Source organism: Vicugna pacos, chromosome 5 (assembly GCF_048564905.1).
Source record: "Vicugna pacos chromosome 5, VicPac4, whole genome shotgun sequence".
In the NCBI taxonomy this organism is placed as follows: Eukaryota; Metazoa; Chordata; class Mammalia; order Artiodactyla; family Camelidae; genus Vicugna; species Vicugna pacos.
This window is the reverse complement of record NC_132991.1, coordinates 95099177-95124081: the sequence shown is the minus strand read 5'-3', so window position 1 is coordinate 95124081 and position 24905 is coordinate 95099177. Positions and strand designations below refer to the sequence as shown.

Genomic DNA, 24905 nt, shown 5'->3' with positions numbered 1-24905 from the left:
CAAAGGACACATTTGACAGGATAAAATTTAAGACTTTTGATTGGGTAAAGATGCTAGCAACAAAGTCAAGGAGTAAATAAGAATTTTTGGATAACACGTGTAGCACTGACAGATAAAGAATGGCATCTCTGTTATCCAGAGGCGCCTTAGACACTGGAGAGAAAGACACGTTTAGAAACTGAACACAGACTGGGCAGCAGAGAGCAGGTCAAAAGGAGGAGGTGCGCAGACTCCCCCTTGGCGTCCCGGGAGCTGCAGACGCAGGTGGAGCGTGGGAGGGGTGTCACAGAGCAGGTGGTCTCGGTGTGGGGGGCGATGCGGGGAAACGGTAACCTCAGGAGGGACTGGAGGGGGCGGCAGTGGTGGCGCCGCTGGAGATCATCCCGCTGACTTTTGCTGAAGTGGGAAGCAACACAGACCCTGGACTCGGCCTCCACTCCGGGACCGTGCTTCTCGGGGGCCCGAGCACCAGCACGCGAGGGTGTCTGCGCCGCGCCGTCCCAGGAGTGAACTGCTTGGAACGAAGTCTGTGCCCTTCAGGAAGGGAGTGGTTGGCTAAGTTTTGGGACATCCGCATGGTGGGACAGTCCCAGAAGTATTGTTGAATGAGAAAAGATATGAGAAATCTCTGTGATCAAATCTCATTTTTGTGAGGCAGACCTAGGGGCGGGGTGTGTGTATCTTTGTGTATAATCTGTGTGTGTGTGTGTGTGTGTGTGTGTGTGAGAGAGAGAGAGAGAGAGAGAGAGAGAGAAAGAAAATGGAGAGAAGTATGGACTGTCCCCTTGCAAAGAGTACCTGTTGGGTTGTTCATGGTGAAGAGATGAAAAAGGAAGGAAAAGACAATTGCTCAAAAATTAAAGCAGCATGTGTGCTCTCCGTTTCTGTAGACTGAACGCCTCTGTGCACTTATGCAGAAAAATACAGAAAGAAGGTGCAGCCGGGGCTGCTGGCTGATGGGGCAAGTGGGCCCTGAGGTTCCAGAGTGAAGTGAGGAGTCATCTTCTGAAGGCAGAGGGGCCACCGTGGGTTTGCGAGTTCGTCTGGCTGTGGGAGCTGCACCTGGGGAGATGGAGCACCCCTGTATGTCTCTGCCACGTCGTTACAATGTGTAGATTGGGGGAGGACCAGGAGGAAGACTCGCTTCGTAAAGGAGCTCGGGGAGCTAGAGGGGATTCGATTCCTTCGACGCCTGCTCTCATCTACCTGCGTCTCCGAGTGTTTGTGGAACTGTTGAAATCTGACTGCCAGTGCCTCCCCACCCCCAAGGATGCTTCGCTGTTTTGGGTTGTATCGGTTTCCTCCGTGGACCCCTGTTTAATGAGACAAGGGGACACACTTGCGCTCAGCTGCCCTCCCAGAGCACTGTGGTCACCACGCCAGGCCCCCTGCCCGCCTGTCCCTGCCCTGCCTCAGCCTTACACTTAAAAGTCAGCTCTCCAGGCCCCCGCCTGCCTATTTTCCTCTAAAATTATTTTATTTAGCAGCGAAGAAAACAAGTGTTGCTTTATCTGAGTGCTTTAGCCATTTGGACCCTTAATCTGAAGCGTTTACTTACGTGGATGCTTATCAATGAACAGACAGAGCCGTCTGGACGAGGGACCCAGAGAGCTGCGGAGGACTGATGCTGTGGTGCTCCCGACAGACAGCTGTTCCCGCGTGCGAGCGAGCGTGCGTGCCTGCGTGTCTGTGCGTGCGGGGCCCAGCCACCCTGGCTTCTTGCTCCCAGGGCCCGTCCCCTTTCTCCGCTCCGTGTCTGGCCTTTGGGCCCCTCCAGGGAGGGTGATGGACAGTCGCCCTCTGCTCAGCAGAGCCTGCCCTGGCATGGCTCAGGTTTAGTGGAATTCCCGTGAGAGCACACGAAAATGGAGTCTTCCCACGTTCAAGTAGAGAGCCTATTATGAAACTAAAATGTAAATCTGTCCCAACAAATTATGGGGAAAAAAATCTTGTCTTCTGCCATCTACCAAAAATGACACTCTTACAAGACATAACTGCTCGACGTCACAGCCCGTGTTTCATTCAGGACGTCTGCTGAGCAAAGCAATACTACGTAGAAAGGGCTTGGAAAAGCACATGGCCAACAGTTTGTTTTCGGATTAAAGTGTATTTAAATGTAATCGTAATTCAGATTAACCATTTAATTGAAAAATATTTAAAATTACTTCTGATACATTTTCCTATGTGATGCCCTGACTTAGGGCTCTTGGGACTCCCCGTGTGGCCCCTGGGTCTGAACTGCCCACCCTGTGTTTGCATCATACACGTGGCCTCGTCCTGTGCAGTTCCTGTGAGGCTGCTGGGTTACTATTTCCCGTGTGCATGCTGGTTGTGAGAATACAGTAGCAAGAACTATAAAATATTTATCCATGGCCCAGGAAGTCAAAATAAAATGGTGCAGGCGGGATGGGTGAACCAAATCGGCATGATTTCCACTTTTTCTCTGATGCAAGATGGCCTTTGAGCACTGGACTCTGTGTCTGTCCTCTAGCCAGCAGTGTTCAGGTGGGTGAATTCCCAGCCTTTCGCCGCCTTTTCATTCGTGCCAGGTTACGACCACAGCTGCAGCCTGCTGGTTCCTCCTGTCCACGCCCGGGGGAAGCCTGTTTTAGCTGCTAACAGCACGGATTCGTTTGAGCCAGTTTCTCATTTTAAACCCGTGGAGTCACAGTCTGTCTGTCCGTCCTGGCCCGAGTTGTCTCTGCTGTACGTCTGTGTTCCTGCTTCGGGGCACGCTTTGTCTATTCGCGTTGCTAGACAGCGTTCTCTGGGATGACCGTACGAGGATTCACTGTTTATTGATCCTTTCTGCTGCTGACGGACAGGCGGGAGGTTTCCAGCTTTCAGCGGCCGCAGACGGTGCTGCCGTGTCATCCCGTGCATGGCTCTGGGGAGCAGGTGCGTGCCTCTCTGCGGGCGCGTGCCTGGCGTGGCTCTGCAGGCAGCCCTCCTCCTAGTCCTTGCCTGCCGCACGCTCTCGAGGCGGAGTGAGCCTTCCCGCTGTTCCATCCTTGTTGGCACTGGGTTCTGCTTCGCTTTTAAATTGTAGCCACTGGGAGGACCCCGTTGTGGCTTTAATCTGTATTTCCCTGTCATTACACAAGCGGAGCACCTCCTCAGATGGTGACTGACCGTTTGGAATCCTCTTTTGTAAAAAGTACCTGTTCACTGGTTTTGCCCATTTTTCATTTGGGTTGTCTGCCTTTTTCTTAATGATTTGTGAGGATGATTTATTCTGGATTCCGGGCCCTGTTTGGTGTACTGGTCATATTACCTCCTCTCTCGGTTGCTTTCTCACTCTTCTGCTGGCTTTTTGAATGAACTGAGGTTCTTAATTTTGATGCAGTATCATGTGTCATTTTCTTTCCTCTATTGTAAGTGCCTTAATTTTTTTTTACTAAATAGATTTAAGAACTCTCTCTCCCTGCAGAGTTTTTTCTTTGTTCCTTTTCATCTGAGGCTTTCTTGTCTTACCTTCAACACTTAGGTCTGTGACCCGCCCCACACTGATTTCCTTGATGGTGTGCTGCCCAGGTCGGGGTTCATTTCTGTTCCCATAAAGACAGCAGTCGACTCAAACGCTGTTTATGGAAAAGACCAGCCTGTTTCCCTGTGATTTGGCGTGCAGCCTGTGTGCCTCAGGTTACTGTATTTGTGAGCGTCTTATTCTGGGATGTTCTGCTCCTTGTTTTGTCTGTTCTTGCAGTGTCTTAACTACATGGGTTTATAAGAAGTCTTCGTCTTTGGTAGTGTGCGTTCTCCAGGTTCGTTTCCCCTCAAATTGCCCTTCTGGGACCTTTGTACTTCTTGTAAAGTTTAAAATGGACTATCAGTTTTCAAAAAATTCTGGTGGGGTTTTGAATGAAGTCACATTGACTGCCAGCTCGCACAGATTCGGGGGATGCTGACGTCGTGACCGTCTTGGGGCTTCAGCTTATGTACCTGGTATACTCCTCCATTTGTTTAGATCTTTACGTTTAATGCATCGCCGTTTAATGTGTAGAGCCCTCATCCGTTATCTGGTAGATTTAGCCCCGGATAGCTGCCAGCATTGGATGTTTGTGAATGGTATCTTTCAAAGCTCATTTTCTGTTTGTTTTTTGCCAGTGTGTAGAAATACAGTGGATTTTTGCATATCAACACTGTACCCGGTGATCTTGTTAAATTTGCTTAGGAATTCTGATAGTTATTGGCAGATGGTTTTGGCTTCTCTGTGTATCCAGTATGTTGTCTGTGAATGGTACACAGACAGATTAGATTCCTTTCTAATCCTTGTGCCTTTCATTTCTTTGTCTTGCTTTGTTGCCCTGGCTAGCATCGCCAGTTTGGTGTTGAGTGGAAGTGATGGGGGGCGGCATCTGACCTCTCCCTGGTTCTGGGAATGGCCCTCTGTGCCTCCAGCTGGTGGTCTGAGCACTTCGTCCTGCGCTGGGGAGCTGCAGGCTGGTGGCTCTCGGTTACCTTTTCGGTCTAACAGCTGCCTGTTCCCCCGCCAGCCTGGAGGCTGAGGCCGCGTGGGGAGGGCTCTGAGCTCGGTCCTTCCTTGTCCGTGCGACGGGTGCAGGGGATTGCGGCGAGTGAGGAAACATGTCCGCTTGGCGCTGCCACGGTTCTTTGTGGTCGCTTAATACGATTTTTAAAAGAATGTTCTCGTAAGGATTTATAGTTTCTGAGACTTCTACTCTTTGGAAGGTTTATAGCTTACTCCCTGAAATTAGGTCAACTGAAATTTCCAAGGGCAGCTGCAGGAGGGAAGAACTATAGGTAATTCTAGATTCAAAATGTTTGGTGAAGGAAATACTAGCACACGCTTAGGCTGAGACAATGCGTTTAGTTTCACTTATTCTGTACAGAGAAGAGATGAAAATAAAGAGATGTCTTTGTACAAGCAGATGCCTGGTGTCGGGGACTGCGTGACCATCGGAGTGACCACGGCGTCTTCCGAAAGTGCTTGTAAGTCAGAATTGCAGATTCCTGGCCACTGCCCACCCTCCCAGACGTGGGCTTTCAGTTTATGTCGTAAATCAGGAAGGAACGAAATCATAAAAGCAGTTGCTTATAGTCATAATATGTTCAACATTTAATATTTATCAAAGTGTATAGAGATGTAGATAGAAATTTCAAGTGTTATTCATGAACACGCTCCAGGAACCTTAGCGCCTGTAATGTCTGAGCTCTTAACGCAATGTGTTATCTGTATGTTTTCTTAGAAAAGCAATAATCTACTGGTTAGTAAAGGGACATCGGATGGTTACATCAAGATGAAAGGAACTGCTTCACAGCTGAATGTTATTTGATTAAAAGGTGAAACTCCTAGTGTACTTCTGTGCTGTGAATGTTGCATCGGGCCGTTCAGAGGACTTCCGCCCGGAGACGCCGCTGGAGGGGGACCGAGGAGGACACGGGCACAGGGCAGGCGGCTGTGCCGCTAGGTTGCGCTGAGCGAGCATTAAGGAGTTTGCTCTCACCGCGGGGTCGGGGTGGGCTCCCTTCGCTCATCAGGTGTTAACTGAGGTTTCAGCTGTGGACCAGTCTGCTCCTCGCGCCGTCCTCGCGGCCCTGCGGCCGCCTTGGCCGGGGCGTCCCGGGGCCGAGCCGGCTCGGAGTCTCCCGCTGCTCTGCCCTCCCAGCCGCGGCTGCAGCCGCCGCGGCCCCCTCGAGGCTGTGCGCGTTTCTGGAATCTTCTGCCTTAGTCGAGGTCCTTAGCTTCTTTCTGTAACCCCCAAAGGCAGACACAGTTACTTCTGCAGTTCGTGTTTGCCCTCAGCCCCTTTCCAGCTGATTTCCGAGGGGGACTCAGGGAGATTTAGAGACAGTCATTCAATTCAGCGCATTTTCGTCGCATGCCTGCTGTGTGCACGCCAGCGCCAGGGTCCCAGTGGGGCAGCCAGGTGTCAGCTGCCAGGGAGGTCACACTCCAGCCGGGCACATTCCGGAGACGGGTGCCTTTATACAGAACAGCGGCATGTAACGCGATGTGGGAAACGGGAGCTTGCACAGGAGAGCAGGGTGATGGGAGTGCTGCGGGGACTGCCTCGGGCGCCCAGGATGCGCCCCTCTGGGGAGGTGCGACGGGGAAAAGTTGGGGTGTGTGGGCGCAGGGCTGCAGAGGGAGCCGTCTGCCGTGGGGCCTGCATCCGCCCGGGCGCACGGGGTGGGAGGCCCTGTCAGCCCTTTGGCCTCTGAGCCTTTTCTGCAAAAGCTTCTCTTGGGAGCAACGCTGGGAACGCTCCAGTGAGCCCTGATTTCCTCCAGCCCGGTAACATTAACTCTGGGGGAAGCATCCCAGAGAGGATGGAACTGGTCCAAGGTCGTAGGGCTCGCTCTGGTGACGCCGGGCCTGCACTTTCCCACGTGGGGCGATGCCGTGAAGGGCCAGACGGATGCACGCCCGCTGCTTCTCAAACTTGCAGCCGGGTGCAGGGGGCAGAGGTTAATCGGGAAGTTGGGCAGCGGGGGAGGCCCCGACAGCCCTGTCTGTGGAGGGTGCGGCGCTATGGCTGAGCTTAATGCTGGGGCCCTGCGCCACGCCACCCCCACCCCCTCCGCCAGCGGCCCTGTCTGCCAGGCCCTGTACCCTCCTCTCTGTCACAGCATCTCAGCCTGCCTCTGGGGACTGACCCCCTTCCCGCTGGATGCTCTTTGGCGGGGAGCAGACCAAGAAGTGTGACCCACGGCCCAGCAGTGTGGGCCCTTGGAGGATGAGTCTCAGTGTTCCTGCAGGGACTGCCCTGACTTCCTGCCCCCAGATGTGCCCCCTCCCATCTCCCCAGGACGTCTCTGTTTGCCTGGACCATCTAGGGGCCATTTCTGCTGCTGGTAACTGTGAACCTCCGATAGATACGCCTTCCATCTAGCATGCCTGCGTGCTAGGACCCAAGTCCTGCCTTCACTCTGCATTCTGGAGAGAAGGGGTCACAGACGAGGCATTGAGGTTTTGCCTGCGAGGTTCTAGACCTGGTTCTTTGGTTCTGAGCTCCAGGTCCACTGCTCCAGATTCTCCCAAGTCTCCTTCTCCAAATTGCAGCCTCCACTGCCTTCCTGCCTGGGGGTCCTGGCACACCTGGCTCAGAGACAGCCTTAACTAGAGGCTGCCGGGATGACCGTCTCTGGCTGGCAGGGGCCACCGATGACCACAGAGGAGCCCCGAGGCTGGGAAGGGACTAAGTGGAGGGAGGGTCCTCCTCAGCACACTCCTCAGGGACCTGTGCCCTGGCTCCGGGGAGGAAGCCCGTGTCTGGGTTGGTGCTGCCCCAGGCCCTGCCCTGGACCCTCCGGACTGCTCAGAAAGCTTCCCACAAAATAGAGGGCATGGTATTCTGCAAAGCTGTGCTGTTTGTAACAGAACTGGATTCTGAATACATCATCTCAAAGGAGAGAAAAATCTCATGTGGTAATAGGGTTACACAGGTGTACCACTTTCAAGTGTCCAGGGACTCTGGACAGCTCAGTGTCTGTGAAAAGAGGTCCTGGTGATGCTGGGGTGGCAGGGGCTGGTAATTCTTGCAGCGGGGAGCTGTGGACTCTGTACTGTTTATCCTGTTTGTGTTTACTTTGTATAGGTTTGAAGTTTCCATAATACAAAAGCTTTTTTTTAAGAGAAATTTGCATTAAAACCCTGTAGTCTTACATTTAAATTGCGCATATGAATATGGACACGTGGGTTTCTTTTTACTTAAAAAGTTTGTGTTTCTTACTCTTCACATATCCAAAAGATAAACAGTTAAAACCAAGCAGGACATGGGGAGGCCCCAAATGAAATACACAGACTGACCAGTGAACGAGTCCTGTCACAAACACTTACGTAGCCCAGCGCGCTGAAGGGGCAGAGCGAGCGCAGCCCTAGTCCCGGGCCCAGACCGCATGCTCTGAGGCCGGAGCCGCATGCTGATGCGTGTGTGTGTGTGTGTGTGCGCGCAGCTCTGAGAGTGCCCGCTGCTAGGCTGCGTGCTAGGATTGAACAGATAAGCAAACAGACTGTGGATGGAAGAACCGGGTTTCTCACTGTGGGAGAAACCAGCTGAAAGCCAGGGAAAGGGCAGACAGATCAACCTGAGCTGTGGGCCCAGGACCCGAGGTGTCGGGAAACTCGTGGCTTAACAAGGATAAGCCGACACGACAAAGCATCGAAGTGCGTGACTTAGTGTCAGACGTCCTGTCCCGCAGTGACGCCCAGTCGCAAAGACCACGTCTCGCCCTGGACTGGCGCTGAGCTCCAGCGCCCCGCGCGCGGTCAGGCCCAGCCGGCCGAGCGAGGAGGGCGGGGGCTCGTGCCCAGGAAAACCCCAAGCTCCCCGAAAGGCTTCCGCTGAGCTCCTGGGAAGGCCAGGCGAGGGCGCGGCGTCCCGGGGCGCGTGACCGGCTGCGCGTGCTTCCCGGGCGCTCTCCCTGGAAGGCCCCGCAGAGTGCTGCTCGGTCACAGCCCCCGCCTTCTCCGTGACGCCCCTCGGTCTTAAGGGGAGCGGGTGCTGAGACAAGGAGGGGATTGACGCTGTGGGCAGAGAGGTTCATCATGAGCTCGGCGGAGGGGCTCGGTTTCAGTCTCCAATTCTGTTTCATCCTCCCCAAACCTTTTAGGGAACGGGGTGATAACCGCTCTGGCTGCTTCCTGCTGAAATGGGTGTGGTCCTACCTCAATTTTGGGAACGGACACCAAGTTGGAAATGTTCCCAGGTTCCAAGTCCAGGATCCAAGTGGTGTGTGATTAAGACCTCATTCCCTGAGGAATTCGGGAGAGGAAGCCTGAAGCCCAGCCTGGGCCTGGTACTCTGGGGGGCACCTGCAGCCAGGCAGCCGGTTGCCTGCTTTTATGAGTAGGTTTTAGCCTTGGATGTGGTGTTAGCACCTATGTAACAGGAGCTACCGGCTGCTGCACACGTCCCCTTTGTTTTTGCTAACATCTGATCTGAAGCGGTTTTACTGTCTAAAAACTTAATAGTTACGCAAGGAGACCTTGAGGTCGTAAGATTGCAGCTGGCAGCAGACACTGCTTTGAGGGTGGCTGGTGGCACTCCGAGGGTGACCCAGCTCAGAAAACTAGAGTCCTCAGCAGTACAGGAACGTGTCCGAAGCCATGTCCTCTGAGGCCGCCTAGTTCTACCCCGGGTGTCTGAGCCACAGGCACTCCATTTAGACTGCCAGATGCATTCCCCTCCTCAAGGCCAGAACAGATGTACAGAGCTGGTCCACTTCGGTCAGTAAGGTTTAAGTCAAACTGTGCGTGAGCCAGAATGACTTCTCCAGACCTCAGTACGTGCCGTTTGCCCCTCGTTTCTTTCCCCTTTTGGTTATAAACCTCTCAATAGAAAGCACTAATCAAAACACCTGTCCCTCGACGCTGGGGTGGTGGCTCCTGCCCCAGGTCGAGACCCTGCCCCTCGGTGCCAGGCTCTCTCTGTTGGCCTAGTTATCCACGCTGGGGGAGAGCTGGTCAGGTGTCGTTCACAGGCTAGAGGTACGTTAATGGGGAAACACTTTGTAAGCCGTACAAAGCCAGTTGTTACACAGGCATGGTACATGTGCTTTTAGCAGGAGACTTAAAGCCAGCATTGTTACCCATCGTGAGCAGTTATCCTCGGTGACAGCTCCGTCAGGGAATTCTCTTTCTACCCTAAACGCTGCGGGCAATCTGGCTAGGGAGCCAAACATTTAGTAGCCAGTTCAGCTAGAAAACAGCTTAAAAGCCACTCATATTTCAGACAAAACCAAAAAGTTATAACCATATTGATCAATTCACTCAAGCCTGTGTAATTAATCCTTTTTACTAACAGCTTTATGAAATCGGAGTTTTCATTAGACTTTTAAAATAGTTGACCCAGTTCAGCAGTATGATTTAAAAGAAACTTGTACTGGTGCAAAAGTCCTTTTTATGGCTCTTCTTGATGAAGCAGTTTTGCAGAGCATCAGCTTAACTGTCTATGAATGACAAAAGACTTAAAAAGGCAAGGTTGAAGATCTGCTTACAATGTTTTTGACAAGAGTTTACTCAAGTTGCTGGGACATACAGCACTTTGAAGTAGCAGTTGGAATTATGACTGATAACATCATACCAGGACATGTCCAAATTTCAGGAACTTTATATGATTTCTAGAATATCTATATTATACCATCTATCCATGTACCTGACCAAGTTTAATCGCAACCCAACCATGCAAAACAGCCCTTCATCAAGGCTCCCTTTCTACAAACCATTCACAACTTTCTGAATCCACATTAGTTTGTCCCTAAACAACCAGCTTTAGGACAAAGGCATTTTTTTCCCCTTAACAAAATGCAGTTCCGTTTTTCATACCTTCCTTTACTCAAAACATGTATCCTACTTTCCTGCTGTATACCAAAATGTTACCTTTATAATTTTTAGTATCTTTAATTACTTGTTTAAATTAGAATCCTCAACTCTTAAAAACCTTAATTTCTAGAGAAAACCAAGAAGTAAGCAATTATGAACTGTCTCTACACTAGCATTCTGTAGACTGGCTAACGTAAACATCAGTAATAATTTCTAAAACCATGTCCTTTTTATAGAAAGTGTCTCAGGGAGGCACCAAACATAGTCGTCAATAATCCTGAATTCCTTTAGTTTTTCTGTAAAGGGAAACCAGTGTTCAGTCATTTTTGTCTCAGTGTCTTACTTTGTTTGGGAATTGACCTAACCATTCAACAAACTTTCCTTGTTTAACTTAGTTTAGCACAACTCTAAAATTGCAAGTTACCAAATATCTGGAGAGATCATTTTTAAGTAGACATTGCTAAAACATAATTATTTCTTAAGAGTTTACTCAAAAGCTCTTATCTCATTTGCATTTAATTTGCTTCTAAGTATTATCATACTGAGCTAATTTTTTTTCTTTCTGTTGACAGACCTTGACGGAAATAACAAACTTACTGACCTTCAGGAAACCTAGGTACAATAAAAGACGTGTCTGTGTTGATTATTCCAACATTCTTAAGCCAGTGTTAATATCAGATATTAATTTAGTATTGAATATTTCCTAGAGCGCATGAAACTGAAATTTGTTGTCTAGCTTCTTTTATACTTAAAAGTATTTAATTTGTAAGCACTTACTTTTAAGCCAATTAAATCAGCTTATTTATGAGTTAATTTTTCCGTCAAGACAGAACCAGAGATCTCACAGTTTTACCACTTGAGTTTAAAAACTTTTCCTTGAGAGCCCAGGCAGAGCATTTACACCTCAGAAGCACAGGAAGAGAAGTGTGAATTCCTTTTCTAACTGCTTGTAAAAAACCCAACCACCTTGGCTATTTGCAGGGATTTTTTTTTTCCAGTTCAAATATCCACTTCAGTTTAAAGAAATAACAGTAATAGACAATAAATACATATATCATTTGCTCACACTCACATGCCTCACTTTCAGCAAAACCGGGAAGAGAGAACAAAGGATTTGGGCTCAGGTGCCAAGACACACGCACCCGCCCTGAGATAAAAGCCGAATTGCCGGCGGCCGCTTTGCTGTAACGGCAGAGCCTGGGGTCCTTGTCCTCCCGGTCCCCGGGAGCACTGAGCCCACGCAGTGCTGCAGTAAAGATACCCTTTCCTTTCACTTGTGGGAGCGTAGCTGAAGATCTTCCAGTTTTTCACAGTACACCCTAGGCGGACTGCAAGGCCGAAAAGAGCTCTGATCATCCATACGTAATCATTTACGGCCAGTGTTACCAAACATCAAGCAGACGACAATTCAGAATGGTCCCTGAGGGTCACAGTTCCCTAGTTCCAAAAAGGGGGGTTCCCAGCCACTGCCCCGTCAGTCCAAAAGGAGAGAACCCCAGCCAGTGCCCCACCAGAGGTGAAGCTGAATCAAAGAGCAAGGCCAGTCCTCAAAGGGAAGCGCTCAGCCAAGGCTCCGCCACAGGTGACACCAACTCAGGAGGACAGGATGCCGTGCTGTCGTCACACGTGAGCCCTGTTTCTCACCAAAGACCTCTCAACGGCCAACGCAAGTACTGATACACACATACTAACAACAAACATGGTCCCATAAACGAGATCAGATGAGGTGTAGCCCCCAGATTCCACTTCCACTCCCAGACAGAGGCTTCCAAATTGGCCGGGCTCCTGAAAGAGAAGGGACCCAGAGTGGGGTCCCAGGGAGCCCAGAACGGCTCCCCTCCTGGAAGGGAACGAGCCAGCCAGAGGGGCTCACCTCCAAGTGATACACACAGAAACAGTAAGGTGCATTGGCACAGACAACCAGAGGAGGCGCCGTCTCAGGATTCCCCTTCCGCTCCCAGACGGAGGCCTCCAGACAGGTGGCCATCTCCCAAAAGAACGGACCGGAGCAGCTCCCTCCGGGAGGAATGAGCCCAGATGGATTGGAGAGGGTGCCCGCCTGCCCGAGCTGGCGCCGCTCACCCCAGTGACGCCAAGTGTGGACGCAGCTCTGGACGTTTCTCGGCTCGGAACAGCCTCGTGCGGGGCGACCGTGCCTGTGCTGGAGCCGCCCTCCGGTTCCCTGGAGCTTCCCGATGGCTGGGACCCAGGAAGGGGCGGCTCTGGCCAGGGTCAGCCTGCCACGGGCACAGACCCCTAGGCTGGTTTTATCCAAATTGTTACCAAACAGTAGTTCGGGTGCCCAGTGCACCGTGAGGCCAGACAAACCGGATGGTTGGAGTTTGGAGCAGAGAAAGGTTTACTGCTGGGCTGAGCATGGAGGACTTGCAGCTCGTGCCCACAAAACTCCCGAACTCCCTAAACGACTTCAGCTGAGCCTTTTTAAAGGCCAGGTGAGGTCAGGGCATCCCAGGCGGGTGTGACCAGCTGTGCACAGTTCTGACTGGTTGATGGTGACCAATCCTCAGGCACCAGGAGGTCTTGATCTTCAGGTGGTTAATGTCTTCTATTCGGTGGTGGTTTTGAGCATCTGAAAACAGAAAACACGCATGAGATGCTATTATCTGGGTGCTTCAGAGCGGGGGCTACAGCAGCGGGTCTGGGGGAGGGGCCTGGGAGGGGCCAGTTATAAGGCCTTGATGTCTGCACACAGTTTTCTCAAACAACCAACCAACCAACCAACCAACGAAGGCCCCTGGGAGAAACGGTTGATTCTCAGGTTGTGACAGGGACATCTCATGGAACTAGAAAGCAGGGAAGTGCTAAAAGCTATGAAAAATCGAGGTGGGGTCTTGTCAGAAACACACAGGTGCTTCCAATGGCCAAAGCTTCAGAGACTAATAATGGTGGTGTTGGATTATGGCACATGGGGTAAAATAAATGTCTGCAAATTCACATTAAATATAAGTGGTGGCATAGCCAGGTGGACAGGTGACAGCGCGCCTTCACAGCAGAATTCTAGTTGACACTGCAGAAAAGGAGGGCAGCTGAAAGTCACCGCTGGGGAAGTACCGGGACAGAGGGGCAGACCGGGTCCCCGGAGGGCAGCAGGGGCCCCGCCCCGTGCACTGCTCGTGGCCTCTTTCCCCTTGAATGAACCTTGGTAGTTTGGGTCTTTTGGGGCATTTGTTTATTTCATTTAAACTGCCAGATTTATTGGCATAAAGTTGTTCATCATATTCCTTTATCATCCATTTGGTACCAGTGGTCTCTAGTTAATCCTCTCTCTTTCCGGACTTTGTTAAATTTGTGTCTTCTTTCTCTATTTTTCCTGATCAGTTTCGTTAGAGGCTTACCAGTGTTACTATCTCAAAGAATCAGCTTTTAGTGTAATTAATTCTTCCTTGATTTCAGCTCTTTGTTATTGCCTTTTTTCTGCCTCTTTGGGGTCTAATTAATTTTTGTTTTTTAAGGTGAAACCTGAGGTCACTGACTTGAGACCCTCTCTAACACAGGCATTTGGTGCTATAAACTTCCCCCCCAGCAGTACAGATTTTGATATGTTGTGTTTCATTTTTGTCATTTCAAAATACTTTATAATTTCTGTTTTAATTTTTCCTTTGATCCATGAAGGAGTTTTAGTTTCCAAATATTTGATTTTCCAGGTATCTTTCTGTTACTGACTTCTAATTTAATTTCAGTTCAGTCCGAGAACATTACCTTGTATGTCCTGACTTGAATCTTTTTAAATTTATTGAGACTTGTTGGTCGGCCCCAAAGATAGTCTGTCTTGGTAAACATTCTGTGTGCCTCTAAAAAGAACGTGAAGGCTGCATTTTGCTGTTGCTGAGTGTTGCGTAAAGGCCGTTTTGTCGAGTTAGGCCATAGTGTGTTCTCTGCTCTTACTCATTTTCTGTCCACTGGTTCTGACCATCACAAGAGCAGAGTGTTGAAATTTCCAACTGTAGATTGGTCCATTCCTCCTTACACTTTCATTAATTTTTGCCTCAAGTATGAAGCTCTGTTGTCAGGTGCATAGTGTTTCAGAATGTCACGTCCTTTGATGAATTGGCCCCTTTGTCATTATGAAATGACCGTCTTTGTCCTTGGTGGTGCTCACTCACGTTTACTGTGTCTGATGTTAATGTAACCGTCACCGCTTGCCTTTGATTAGCACTTGCGTGGTACATCTTTTCTCATTGTTTGCCTTTAACCTATTTGGGTCTTCGTACTTAAAATGCATTCCTTGCAGGCAGCATAAGTTTGGGTCCATAATGCTTGGGTAAGATTTATTTCACGATACAAAATGCATGACCTTTTCTCTAACCCATTTCAGTCCTGCCTCACATAATTCCTCGCTGTGCTCTGAAAGCAGGGTCTTGCTTTTTCATTCAGCCTGACACACTCTGCCTTTCGACTGGGGGTGTTTAGGCCGTTTGATCTGGTCATTGCTATGGTTTGCTTTAAAGCTACCATCTTGCTTTTTGTTTTCTGTTCGTCACCTTTTTCCTCTTTTTCTGCCTTCATTTGGATTGAGTAGTTTTATGACTGTATTTTCCTTACTGATTGTTAATTATAATTGTTTCTTTTGTAAGTGTGGGCTTTAGGATTTATAGCAAATGTCCTCAGCTTCCCACAGTCTTGCCGTCAGGGTTAGAGCCGCTCCACGTGCACTTCCGGGACATACGGCAGTGCACCCGCGCTGCTCCCCTCCTGGTCTTTGTGTTATTTTTGACAAGTTTTCTTAGCACGTGTGATATAAACGTCTCAATACATGACCACTTTTGCTTTAAACCGTTCTCTTTAAAAGAGAGTCTGCATAAGAGAAGACTCTCACATTCACCTGGATGGCTGCTGCTTCTGAGGCTCTCCTCGCCTCTGCGTGCACCTGCGTCTCCGTCGGGCGCCGTGTTCCTTCTGCCTGAAGCGCTCCTTTGACACTTTTTAGGTGCAGGTCTGCTGGTGATGGAATATTCTCAGCTTTTGAATATCTGAAAACATCTCTATTTCACCTTTGATTCTGAAGGATGTTTTCACGGGGTGCAGCACTCTAGGCTGGGAGTAGGGGGGGTGGGTGGGGGTGTGTGTGTGTGTGTGTGTCCGTGTCCCTTCCACTGCCTTCTGGCTTGCATTCTTTCCACTGAGCAATCTGCTGTCACTCTGACTTCTGTTTTTGTCTGTGATGTGACTTTTTCTTCCCAGCTGCTTTTAGGTTTCGAGCCGTTTGATTGTGTTGTGCTTCGGTGTAACCGTCTTCGTGTGTTTGTGGTAGGAGTTTGTTGAGCTTCTGTGGGTTTATAGTTTTCATTGAACCTGGGAAATTTTAAGCCATGGTTTCTTCCGATGTTTCCTGTGTCCTCCCTGCACTGCTACCTGGAAGCTTTCCCCGAGCAGGCACCTGGGACGCCTGGGCGGGCCATCATGTTTGTTTCCTCTCAAGGGTCACCGTGCCTGTTGTCCGGTGTCTTAAAGCCGCCTTTGCATAGATTGTTGTCTACCAGAGGCCTAGGGTGAGAGCCTGCTGATAGACCCAGGGTGGCCGAAGTCAGAGGAACGGGCTAAGTGATGCAGTTGGAGGATTCCCTGAAAGCAGGGAGGGAAACCCCCCTCCCCGCTGTCTCCCCTGTGATTTATAGACTCAGCCTTGTAACCAGCCAGACCCGGGCGTCTGCCCCTTTGCTGACAGCTCTTTTCCAGGCTCCATGCCTCTCTGCCCTGTGCGGTATCGAGAGCCCCAGGAGGAGCTCTTCTGTGTAGAGTGTGGTCTGGTTATGATGGAGAGGATTGTGCAACGGCGGGGGCGTGTTACTCTCTGGAACCATTGGGGGTCACGTAGCATTGGCGAGGCTGGTACCGGAGCAGCCAGGGTGGGCCCGGGGTGCAGTGTGTACTGGGTGTTAGGGGTTGAATTGTGTCTCCCCCCTAAAGCTGTATTAAAGTCCTAACCCCCAGGACTTCAGAATGTGGCCGTGTTTGGAAATAGGGGAGTTGCAGATGTAATTAGTTGCGATGAAGTTGTTCTGAAGTTGGCTGAGCCCTAATCCAGCAGGACCGTGTCCTTGGAAGAAGACGGCCGTTGAAGGCAGACATGAAGGGAGGAGCCGTGTGGTGGCGAAGCAGGGTCTGGAGCCGTGCAGCTGCAAGGCCAGGAAGCCGGAGACTGCCAGCAGCCACCAGAAGCTGGAAGAGGCTGGGGAGGATTCCCCCACAGCCTTGCCGACACCCAGGGCTCCGACTTCTGAAACTTAACGTGCCTCCAGAACTGCGGTTTTACGCCGCTCAGCCTATGGCGCCTTGTTACGGCAGCCGTGGGAAATGGACTCCCCGGGGCTGTGTTGTTTCTTCCGTGGACATCCTGCCCTGTGACCGAGCATGTGTCTGTGACGTGCAGTAGCTCACGTCCTCATGGGGCGTGGCGGGGGGGATGCAGCCGATGCAGACGCCGAGCTGGGTCCAAGCTCGGTTTCCCTCGTTCGTGGTCTCAACCTTCAAGAAACGGGGTCGGAGCGTTAGGGGCGCTCACACCCCGCACGTGGCGCTCCCCGGGGCAGCGTCTGCTGCTTGGGCGCACGGTCGTTCTGCCTGCGCCCCTCCCTGGTGGCCGCGTGCCCACCCTCAGAGTGTTTGCTGCACGTTTTCCTGTCTTTCCGTGTTTTGTCCCGAACTCAGGAGCTTCAGTTCGTCCTCTTAACCTCTCTTGTTAAACTGCTACCATCTCTTAACAAAGGTAAAAGTCTACGTTGACTGGACTTTTTGTTTGTTAGGAGTCTTACCCGGCTCTTTAAACAATGGTGATTTTCAAAGCAGAGTTATTGTTGGTTTTTGTGTTACCTGGCTACCAAACGGCCGCTTTGAATGGTCTGCTTCAAACTCCCTTGTCTTTATAACCCCGGGTAGTTCTGATACGCAGGTGTGGGCATGTGGGGCTCCTCCCAACGTTTATGTTGTGTTACGGCAGACGCTCTGTGTTCTGTTTGGCCTGTGGGCGGGAAGAGCGCCCTGTCAGCGCGGCAGCCCGGACTCGGCGAGCGCCTGCTGGATGCCGGGCGTTGGCCCGGGCTGTGCGTGTGGCTGCCAGATGGGTGTCTCCGAGATGCGTTTTAGCCACTGTGACAGTGGGAAGAGATAGGCACGCAACACAGTCTTTGGGTGGAAGGCAGGCCTGGACTACAGCTGTTCTTATCTGAGGATAAAATAACAGAGATGATCCCCACCACGGGGCCTCAAGTAAGCATCCCAGAACGTGGGGAAGAGGGAGCCACCCTGGCACGCAGAGGGTAGCTGTGCCTCGGAAAATGATTTATAGTCAGAATCAGAAAAAAGAAATTTCAGGACTTTGGCTGGGAAGACATGCGTCTCCACGGAGGAGCAGAAGGTCACAAAGCGGGGTCAGCTGGGAGGGAACGACAGTGGGATGAGTTGTGAAGGGAAGCGGTTGAGAGCAATAAGCTGAAGGCTTAGTCAAAATCTGCATGGAAAGCCGTAAGGAGTAAAACTCACGCTGTGGGAAACAGTGGCGACGAGGAGAGGGTATTTGAGAAGGGGCCTGGGGGGCGGGATAAACCAGCGCACCCCAGCTGGGGAGAGGCCAGGCGTGCCGGAGAGGCCCCAGCCGGGCGGCCAGGCACCTCTGACGATGCCAGAGCAAACTCAGCGGAAGCAGCCGTCAGGTCGTAATTCAGGAGCGTTTTCCTGAGCAGGAGAGGAGACCTGTAGGTACTGAAAGGTTCACGTGTGGAGCAAAGTGAATGAAGAGACTGTTACTAGACGTCTTCTGGCAACGTTTTTGAATTTCAAGATCAGTGAGAAAAAGTCCTGACTGAGTCCAGTCAGAAGAGAATGATGACACAGTGACAGTGTCAGAACGCCACCCGCGAGGCTGCGGCGCCCGGACAGGACGGGCCTGTGCCAGCCCGGCGCCCTCTGCCTCTGACGGCGGGCGGGCTCGGAGGTTTTCGGGGGAAGCATTTGTGATCTGAGGCTTTTATACCCAGCCGCGCTGTGATCTCTGTGTGGAGACCATGGAGCCACCTGAGACTTACAAGGGTTTGCAAAATACACCGTATGCATGGCTTTCAAGACAGTTTCTTCCTGGTCCAGAGACGAATAAAAATTCTGAATCGGAGATACGTAAGTCGCTGTTGTTCCCGAGGAGATGACCAGATACAGAACAGTAGTCGTAATGGTGTTAGTCACAGAGTTACAGAGAGTATGTAACTGGAAACCACCGAAGTAGACAGTTCTGGGGCTTAATCGTTTGCATGCTGAATAGGTTAGGGCTCTTTGGTTATAAGCAATGTGAAAAAAAATCCTTGAATAATTGAATCAAGACCAGGAAGTTGTCACACTCTTCAAGGAGGGGATGTCAGAGAGGCCTCAGAAGCACCCTGAGCCAGCGTCGGCAGGAGGATTTTCGTAATTACCATTTTCTCAGTTTATTTGTGTATTCTGATTGTGAAGTAGTGCGTGCTCATCACAGCAAAGTATTAAAAGTCACCCGTGATGGTGTCACACAGAGGCCAGTGGCCGGTGGTCCGAGTTCTCGGACTTGTTTCTTTGGGCTCCTCGGTCAGGTGACTGACCTGTGCACGAGTGTGGTCTGGAGAAGAGGGCTCGATGAGCTTGGCTTACGTCCCGTGCTGCCTTTCGGTCTGGGGACGCGGCCCTGTGACTGGCAGGTCTCATCAGAGCCACCTGCAGGGGCAGGAGCAGCCCTCACAGTGGGGAGGCCAACAGTCTCCGTCCCAGGTGGAGGGGGAAGCAGCCTTCAGAACGCCGTCACCAGGAGTTGTTAGCGACGTTGGACAATTCCCGACTGTCATGTCGGCAGAAAGAGAGTAGGACACACGACCGCAGGGCTGGTGGTCGGGGACGGGCACAGGGCAGAGCAAAGCAGCGGCCAGGAACGCATCGGAGCATCACCCCGTGCTTGCCTCCGTCCGTGTGGTGGTGTCCTGGGCGACTTCTTAGACACTTTCCCGTGATGAGTACGTGTCACATGTATAATCCGAAAGTGGAAAGACACTGGGGAGATGGTTCTCAGGAAGGTGGAAACGCGGGGAGCTGTCGGAGGCACCGTGTCAGAGGGAAGCGGGGTTGGGACTTGCCCTCTGGGACCACCGCCAGGAAACAGGAGGACTTGTGGAAATCGCAAACGCAGAGAACGTGCGGTGGGGAGGGCTTAAAGTGAATTTCCTTTTAAAAGGTTTTCCGTCCAGCGTGCTGAGGTCTAGAGATGCGGCTCTACAGATGTGTTTTCACACGTACCCACATATATTTACTAACAGAAACAGCAAGCAGTTCGTATGAGCAGACATGATTCCAAGTGAACTGTTTTACCGTCTATGATGGACACAGGAGAAACACTGAGGTGCCTCCTGAGGCAGACGTGGCTGTCCACGTGAGATCCTCCCTGCTAACCCACGCCTCCTCTCTCTCCACCACACAGGTCGTGTCCTGAGAGCCTGCGGGGACTGGCTCTCCTTTGGATGACTTGGCCCACGACGTGGTCGGCGGGACTCGAGTTTCCGTGGCTGTGGCCCAGCCTCCCTGTCGCCTACTTGCATGTGTCAGAGGAACTCTGGGACCCTTTGGAGATATTGTTTACGTGGAAATTTTGAGCCATTCTGAATCACCTGCAGGACAAGGCTCTGCTCGCAATGAGCTCCCAAAGCCATCCAGGTGAGCGGGCCCCGGGCTCCCGGGTGGACGGGCTCCCCACGGAAAGGGGCTGTCTTGTGACGGCTGCTTGTCCTGGGTGTCACACGCGTGCTCTTCTTGGTCGTGACCGCTGCTGGTTTCTGATGGCACCAGGTGCCAAGAGCCTTCTTCATCTTGGTGACAGAACACGGTGCAGGCCTCCCGGAGGCCTGGGGTCCATCTAGGTCTGGGCTTGCGTGTCGACCCCCACGCTCCTCTGCGGCCGCAGGAGCGGCGTTTACAGGTCCACGTGTGGCTTGGAGTTACTTTCTTCTCCAGCTGTTTGTGTCTGGGGTCCGTGGGGTGGGGGTCCCTCTGTGACGGGCCCTTGGGGCCGGGTCTGAGAAGAAACACACGACCGGCCCTCCTGGGTGGTGGCCATGGCATCACCAGGCCACAGGCCTCGCTTCTGGTGCCCAGGGCTTTAATTAGGCGCCACACTGAGCATCTTACACACAGTTCATCTTCACAAGGCCCTACACGCCTCAGGCCTGGTTGGCAGCGTCTAGGGTCACAGTGTGGCTAAGTGGCCCGGAGGGACTGGGAGCCACGTTTGTCTGGTTGGAGCGCCAGGAATGTGTTATGGTTGCACGTTCAGGACTTCCCTCCCAGAGTCCAGCGCATGCCCCAATGAAGCTGGGGCCCGGCCTTGTCCCACCTCGCTGGTCCACCTCCCACGGGGCTGGCCTGCATGCTGCCCGCCTGCTGCCCCGACCTCCGTGGCCTGGCCTCTGGGGCACGTGGATCTCAGCCTGTCCTGCGCCCACCTGGACAGGTGCTGGGTGTCCTTAGGCCCCCGCATGTGTCAGGGTGGCCGGTGTCCGGCTCAGCAGGGAGGGGCTGAGGCTGGGTCTGGTCTGTCCCTTCGGGATTGTCCCCCCAAGGCCCACACCCCTCTCCTTGGCCCGATCGACCGTCTGAAGCTCCCAAGAGCAGGGTTCTGGGCTGTATTTAGATACGAAGGCTTCATTGTAAATCTGTCTTTCATGTATTGATAGACAGGAGAGGTTAAACAGAATGAAGCAGCCTGGGTCGCAGAGCGTAACATGGACCTCGGACAGCGCCCTGCTGTCTCCGCCCGCTCAGAGTGAGCTGCTGTGGAGAAAGGGCTCTGCCTTTCCCTGTGTCTGAACACACGGTGCGTGTAAATGTTTCAATAGAGCGTACTCATCCTGTGGGCTCTGTGTTCTGTTTTTTTCCGTTGAGTGCATTATGGCATCTTTTGATGGCAGTATGTATATAAAACCAGCTTGCTTTTGGTAGCGTGCAGATGATTCTTTGTGTGGCTGCAGTGCTATTTATAACAGCCCCGACTTGGCATCAGATAATTATCATCCGTGTTCTTTGTACATGCACTTCTCTGAGTGCCTCCATGGGGCCAGTTCCGAGAAGTAGAATGTGGGAGGGTGGTGGGCACGCGCGTTTAAACCTTTACGATTACTCTCAACTTCCTCCACAAACTCTGCCTCAACTGCTCTTGTTAATGCGCACACGTAGTTTTCTTCATTTGCACCAGCAGTAGGTGGGCTTGGTCTGTTTCATTCTTGTCGGCGTGTGAGGGGAGGAGCGTTGCTGGGACGTCACCGCTGTATGAGAGGGGCGCTCCTCTTTGAGCTGTGCAGACACGATCAGATCCTGTCCACGCCACCAGGCGTTTAAAGAGAAAGGATGCTCTTTTTTCCCCCGTTTTTTTCTTTTTTGTCTAAAGAGGTCGAATGTATATATCAACACTCTAGGTAAAGTTTTCTCATTCGTGTACATTGTACGCAGTTGGCCTTGGAACAACATGGGTGAGGGGTGCTGAGACTCTGCCCAGTCGAAAATCCACCCTTTGTATTTTCAGTCCACCCTTTGTATCCACGGTTCCTCTGTGTTTGCAGCTCTGCATCCACGGAGTCAGCCAGTCACAGATGGTGTGGCACCGTGGCGCTTACTACTGAAAAAAACCTGCTCTAAGTGGATACATGTTCAGACTCGTGTTGTTCAAAGGGCAAGTGCATTTATATACAGAAGTACATGTGTTTTTTCTCTACGTGCTGTTTCATCTGCACACATCTGAGTTGTGTCAATCAGTGTAGCTTTACTCTTCTTCGTCTCCTTGATTTCTCTAAATGTCTGCTTTCTATTATGATTATAGTTTGCAACGCTCTTTTTACAAGAAGACCGTTTTATTGCCCTTTTTCGCTTTATATATTCCCGTGCGTTTTTCGGTGCTTAAAAATGGACTGTATCTCTTGGTGGCCCCTCCCCCCCTTAACAAAATACAACGTATTTCTCTTTGTTTAATGTTTCCTTGCCCCAGAGTTTATTAATCTCCTGGAAGTATCTCTGCCCTTGGTTTCCTTTGGCTGACAAACACCTCTCCACCCACTTAATCTTACCCTTGCAGGCGTTCCCTTCAGGGCTCGCCTCTGAGCAGCAGAGTGCTGGCTGGCTTCTGCTTCTCCTTTCAGAGTCTGTGTGTCTCGCGTGGGGAGCCTGCCTGTCGAGGTTTCCTGCCGTCGAGTCTCGTCCGGCGAGTGTCAGGCTGCCCTTCTGGCTCTCGCAGGGGTGGAGCCGTCGAGGGCCAGGCGGCCTGAGCCTCTTCCCTCCCCTTCTGTCCGCGTGGACGTGTGATGTAGTGAGCGATGTGGGGCCGGAAGCTCCCCATCCTCCCAGAGCAGCCCCTGGAGCTGCAGTGGGGCCCCAAATGTGCCTGCCACCGGGGTCGGCACCCTGGCCAGCCCCCCGCCGCCCTGCCACCCCCACGCTGTCCCAGGCTGGGCGTGGTGCTGAGCCGGGGGTCGGTCCAGTGCGCCGTCCGCGAGGCCTTCCCAGGGGCCGGGCTGCTCGCTCGTGGTCGTTGTCCCATCACTTGGGTCCCAGGGGATGCACATTTTCTAGGAAGTTCCTCCAAGTGCTTTCCCACTGTCAGCCTCGCTGCAAGTCCTTTCACGTTTCTATTGACACTTTGTCGTTTCCGTGGTTTGTGGGAGGGAGAGAAGTGACACTGACTGGCGCAGCTCCAGGTGGTCCTTGTCCCCGTCTCCCGCCCGGTCTCCCGCCCGCCGCGGGCCCCTCCCTGCCCTGGCCGCTGGCCGCCCCTCCTGCGCGGCCCCTCCTCGGGCGCTGGCAGTGCAGGCTGGCCCTGCCCGGTGAGCAGATGGCCTTTTTATTGGGTGTGTGGAGGTCTTCTCTGCCCTGTTTTCCTTGAACGCTCCCTCCGCTGTCGGGTGAGGTGCGCGTTACGATTTTATTGCCTTCCTTCTGGACTTTGCCAGAGCCAGGCCCTGGTTTTCTGACGTAAAACTGTTAACGGTTGGGGTTTTATTGCCCTGCATAACTACTTCTAATGATGCGAGCAGCCTGAGGAAAGGGCCTGGCTTGATTTCGTCCAAGAGAACGCTTCTTTGAGAGGTTCTGAAGTGTGCGGCTCCGTGCCGTTCCCTGGGGGATGTGCCAAGGGGGGTTGGGGACTCTGCTTTGAGGGCGAGTCCCCCCCGCCGCAGACTGAGGGGCGGGCGCTGTCAGGACGAGCAGGGCTCCCTTCCCTCCCCCTTGCCTCTGCTGCAGACTGTGGTCTTCCCTGTGCGCCCAGCGTGCCGGGTTTCAGGCCCCGGGTGGCTACAGGGGCCCCAGCTGCTGTCACCCAGCCCCCTGCCCACCCCCGGCCCCTCCAGTGCGGCTGCCTTCCTCGCAGTGACGTTTCTGCCCAAAGAACGTGTGGAGGGGCTGGAAGCCCCGGGGAGCCCCGCAGCGGCGCCTCCAGGACCCGTGTGTGGGCACCACACCACGCGCCCTGCAGGGCACGGCCGAGCAGGGTGGACTCAGGTAATGCCAGTGCCCCTCCCTCCCTGCGTCTTGGTGAGAGGCCTGTGCAGTGTTGAGGGGAAAACAGGTTAACTGTTTTGAGGGGAACGTGTATATCTGAGATCCATGTTTTAATTTGGACCCTACTCTGATGTCTTAGTGTCCTGTTCAGTCTGAAACACCCCGTTCATGTAAAAGCAGCTACAGTCTGTGTCGACGATGATCGGATGATGAATGAGTTTCGACTCGTCCGATTTGTTCCATCCGTTGTCAGTGTCTAATCCCGCAGTCTCCCCGGACAGGGCCCGAGGCCTCCGCTGGCCCGAGCAGGGCCTGGCCCCCCTCACTGCACGCTGAGGCTTCGTTGGTTGGGTCTTGAATTTGTTTATTTCAACCAGTTTGGCCCCCAAGGCTTTTATATTTAAATACAGAAATGATCTCAGAAAGAAACACTTTTCTGCCATTTTTTTTAAATTGTGCTTTTCAGTGGTTGAATGTTTCAGGAATATTGAAAGTTTTAAGGGGAGGAAATGGGTTTTGAGGGCCTGTAATTAACGCAAAGAGGATGTCGACTCTGAGCTGCTGGTGATGGGTTGTAGGCCCTGAACGAGGCCCTGGGCCACAGAGTTGATGGGAGGGCTGAGGCCCAGAGTGGCCTTGAGCGAGGCTTGGGGATGCCCAGGCCTGGCCTTTCAGGAGGCGTGGTGTGCCGTCAGCAGGTGCAGCTGGGAGGGTCCTGGGAGCTTAAGCCAGGAGATGGGGCTGGGGCTCACTCCCGTGGGAAGATGGGGAGCAGGTGGCCACAGCTGGAGAAGGACACGCAGCGTCCCCAGTGAGCCCTGGGAGTTCAGGGCAGGGGAGCAGGGCTGAGCCCAGGACACGGGAGGGGAGGTGGGCCTGGTGCCTGGCCGGCCGGGGCAGGCCTCTCGGAGGGAAGGCAGGAGAGACCGCTGTCCGATGGCTGGTGGGGGCGGGGGCGGGGGCGCTTGGGCGCCTCTTGTGCTGCCTGCTTCTGCTTTCTCAGGGGTGGGTGGCAGAAGTCCCGGGCATTTCCGTCTGCAGCGCGTCCCCGGGCCTCCTCCGGGCCCACGTGCAGCGCCTGAACGGCCCCTGCCCCGGATTCTCCGCC

At 52.6% G+C, this 24905-nt stretch overlaps 1 protein-coding gene across 3 annotated transcripts in view; it reads left to right on the top strand.

The window, feature by feature from the left end:
* HDAC4 (histone deacetylase 4) overlaps positions 1-24905 on the top strand; it is a 268241-nt gene that overhangs the window by 20253 nt on the left and 223083 nt on the right. For all 3 annotated transcript variants that reach the window (XM_072961972.1, XM_072961973.1, XM_072961971.1), the window contains exon 2: positions 19737-19969. In XM_072961972.1, coding sequence (XP_072818073.1) covers positions 19948-19969 — 22 coding nt within the window. In that variant the 5' untranslated portion in view covers positions 19737-19947. The remainder of the gene's footprint in view (positions 1-19736; positions 19970-24905) is intronic.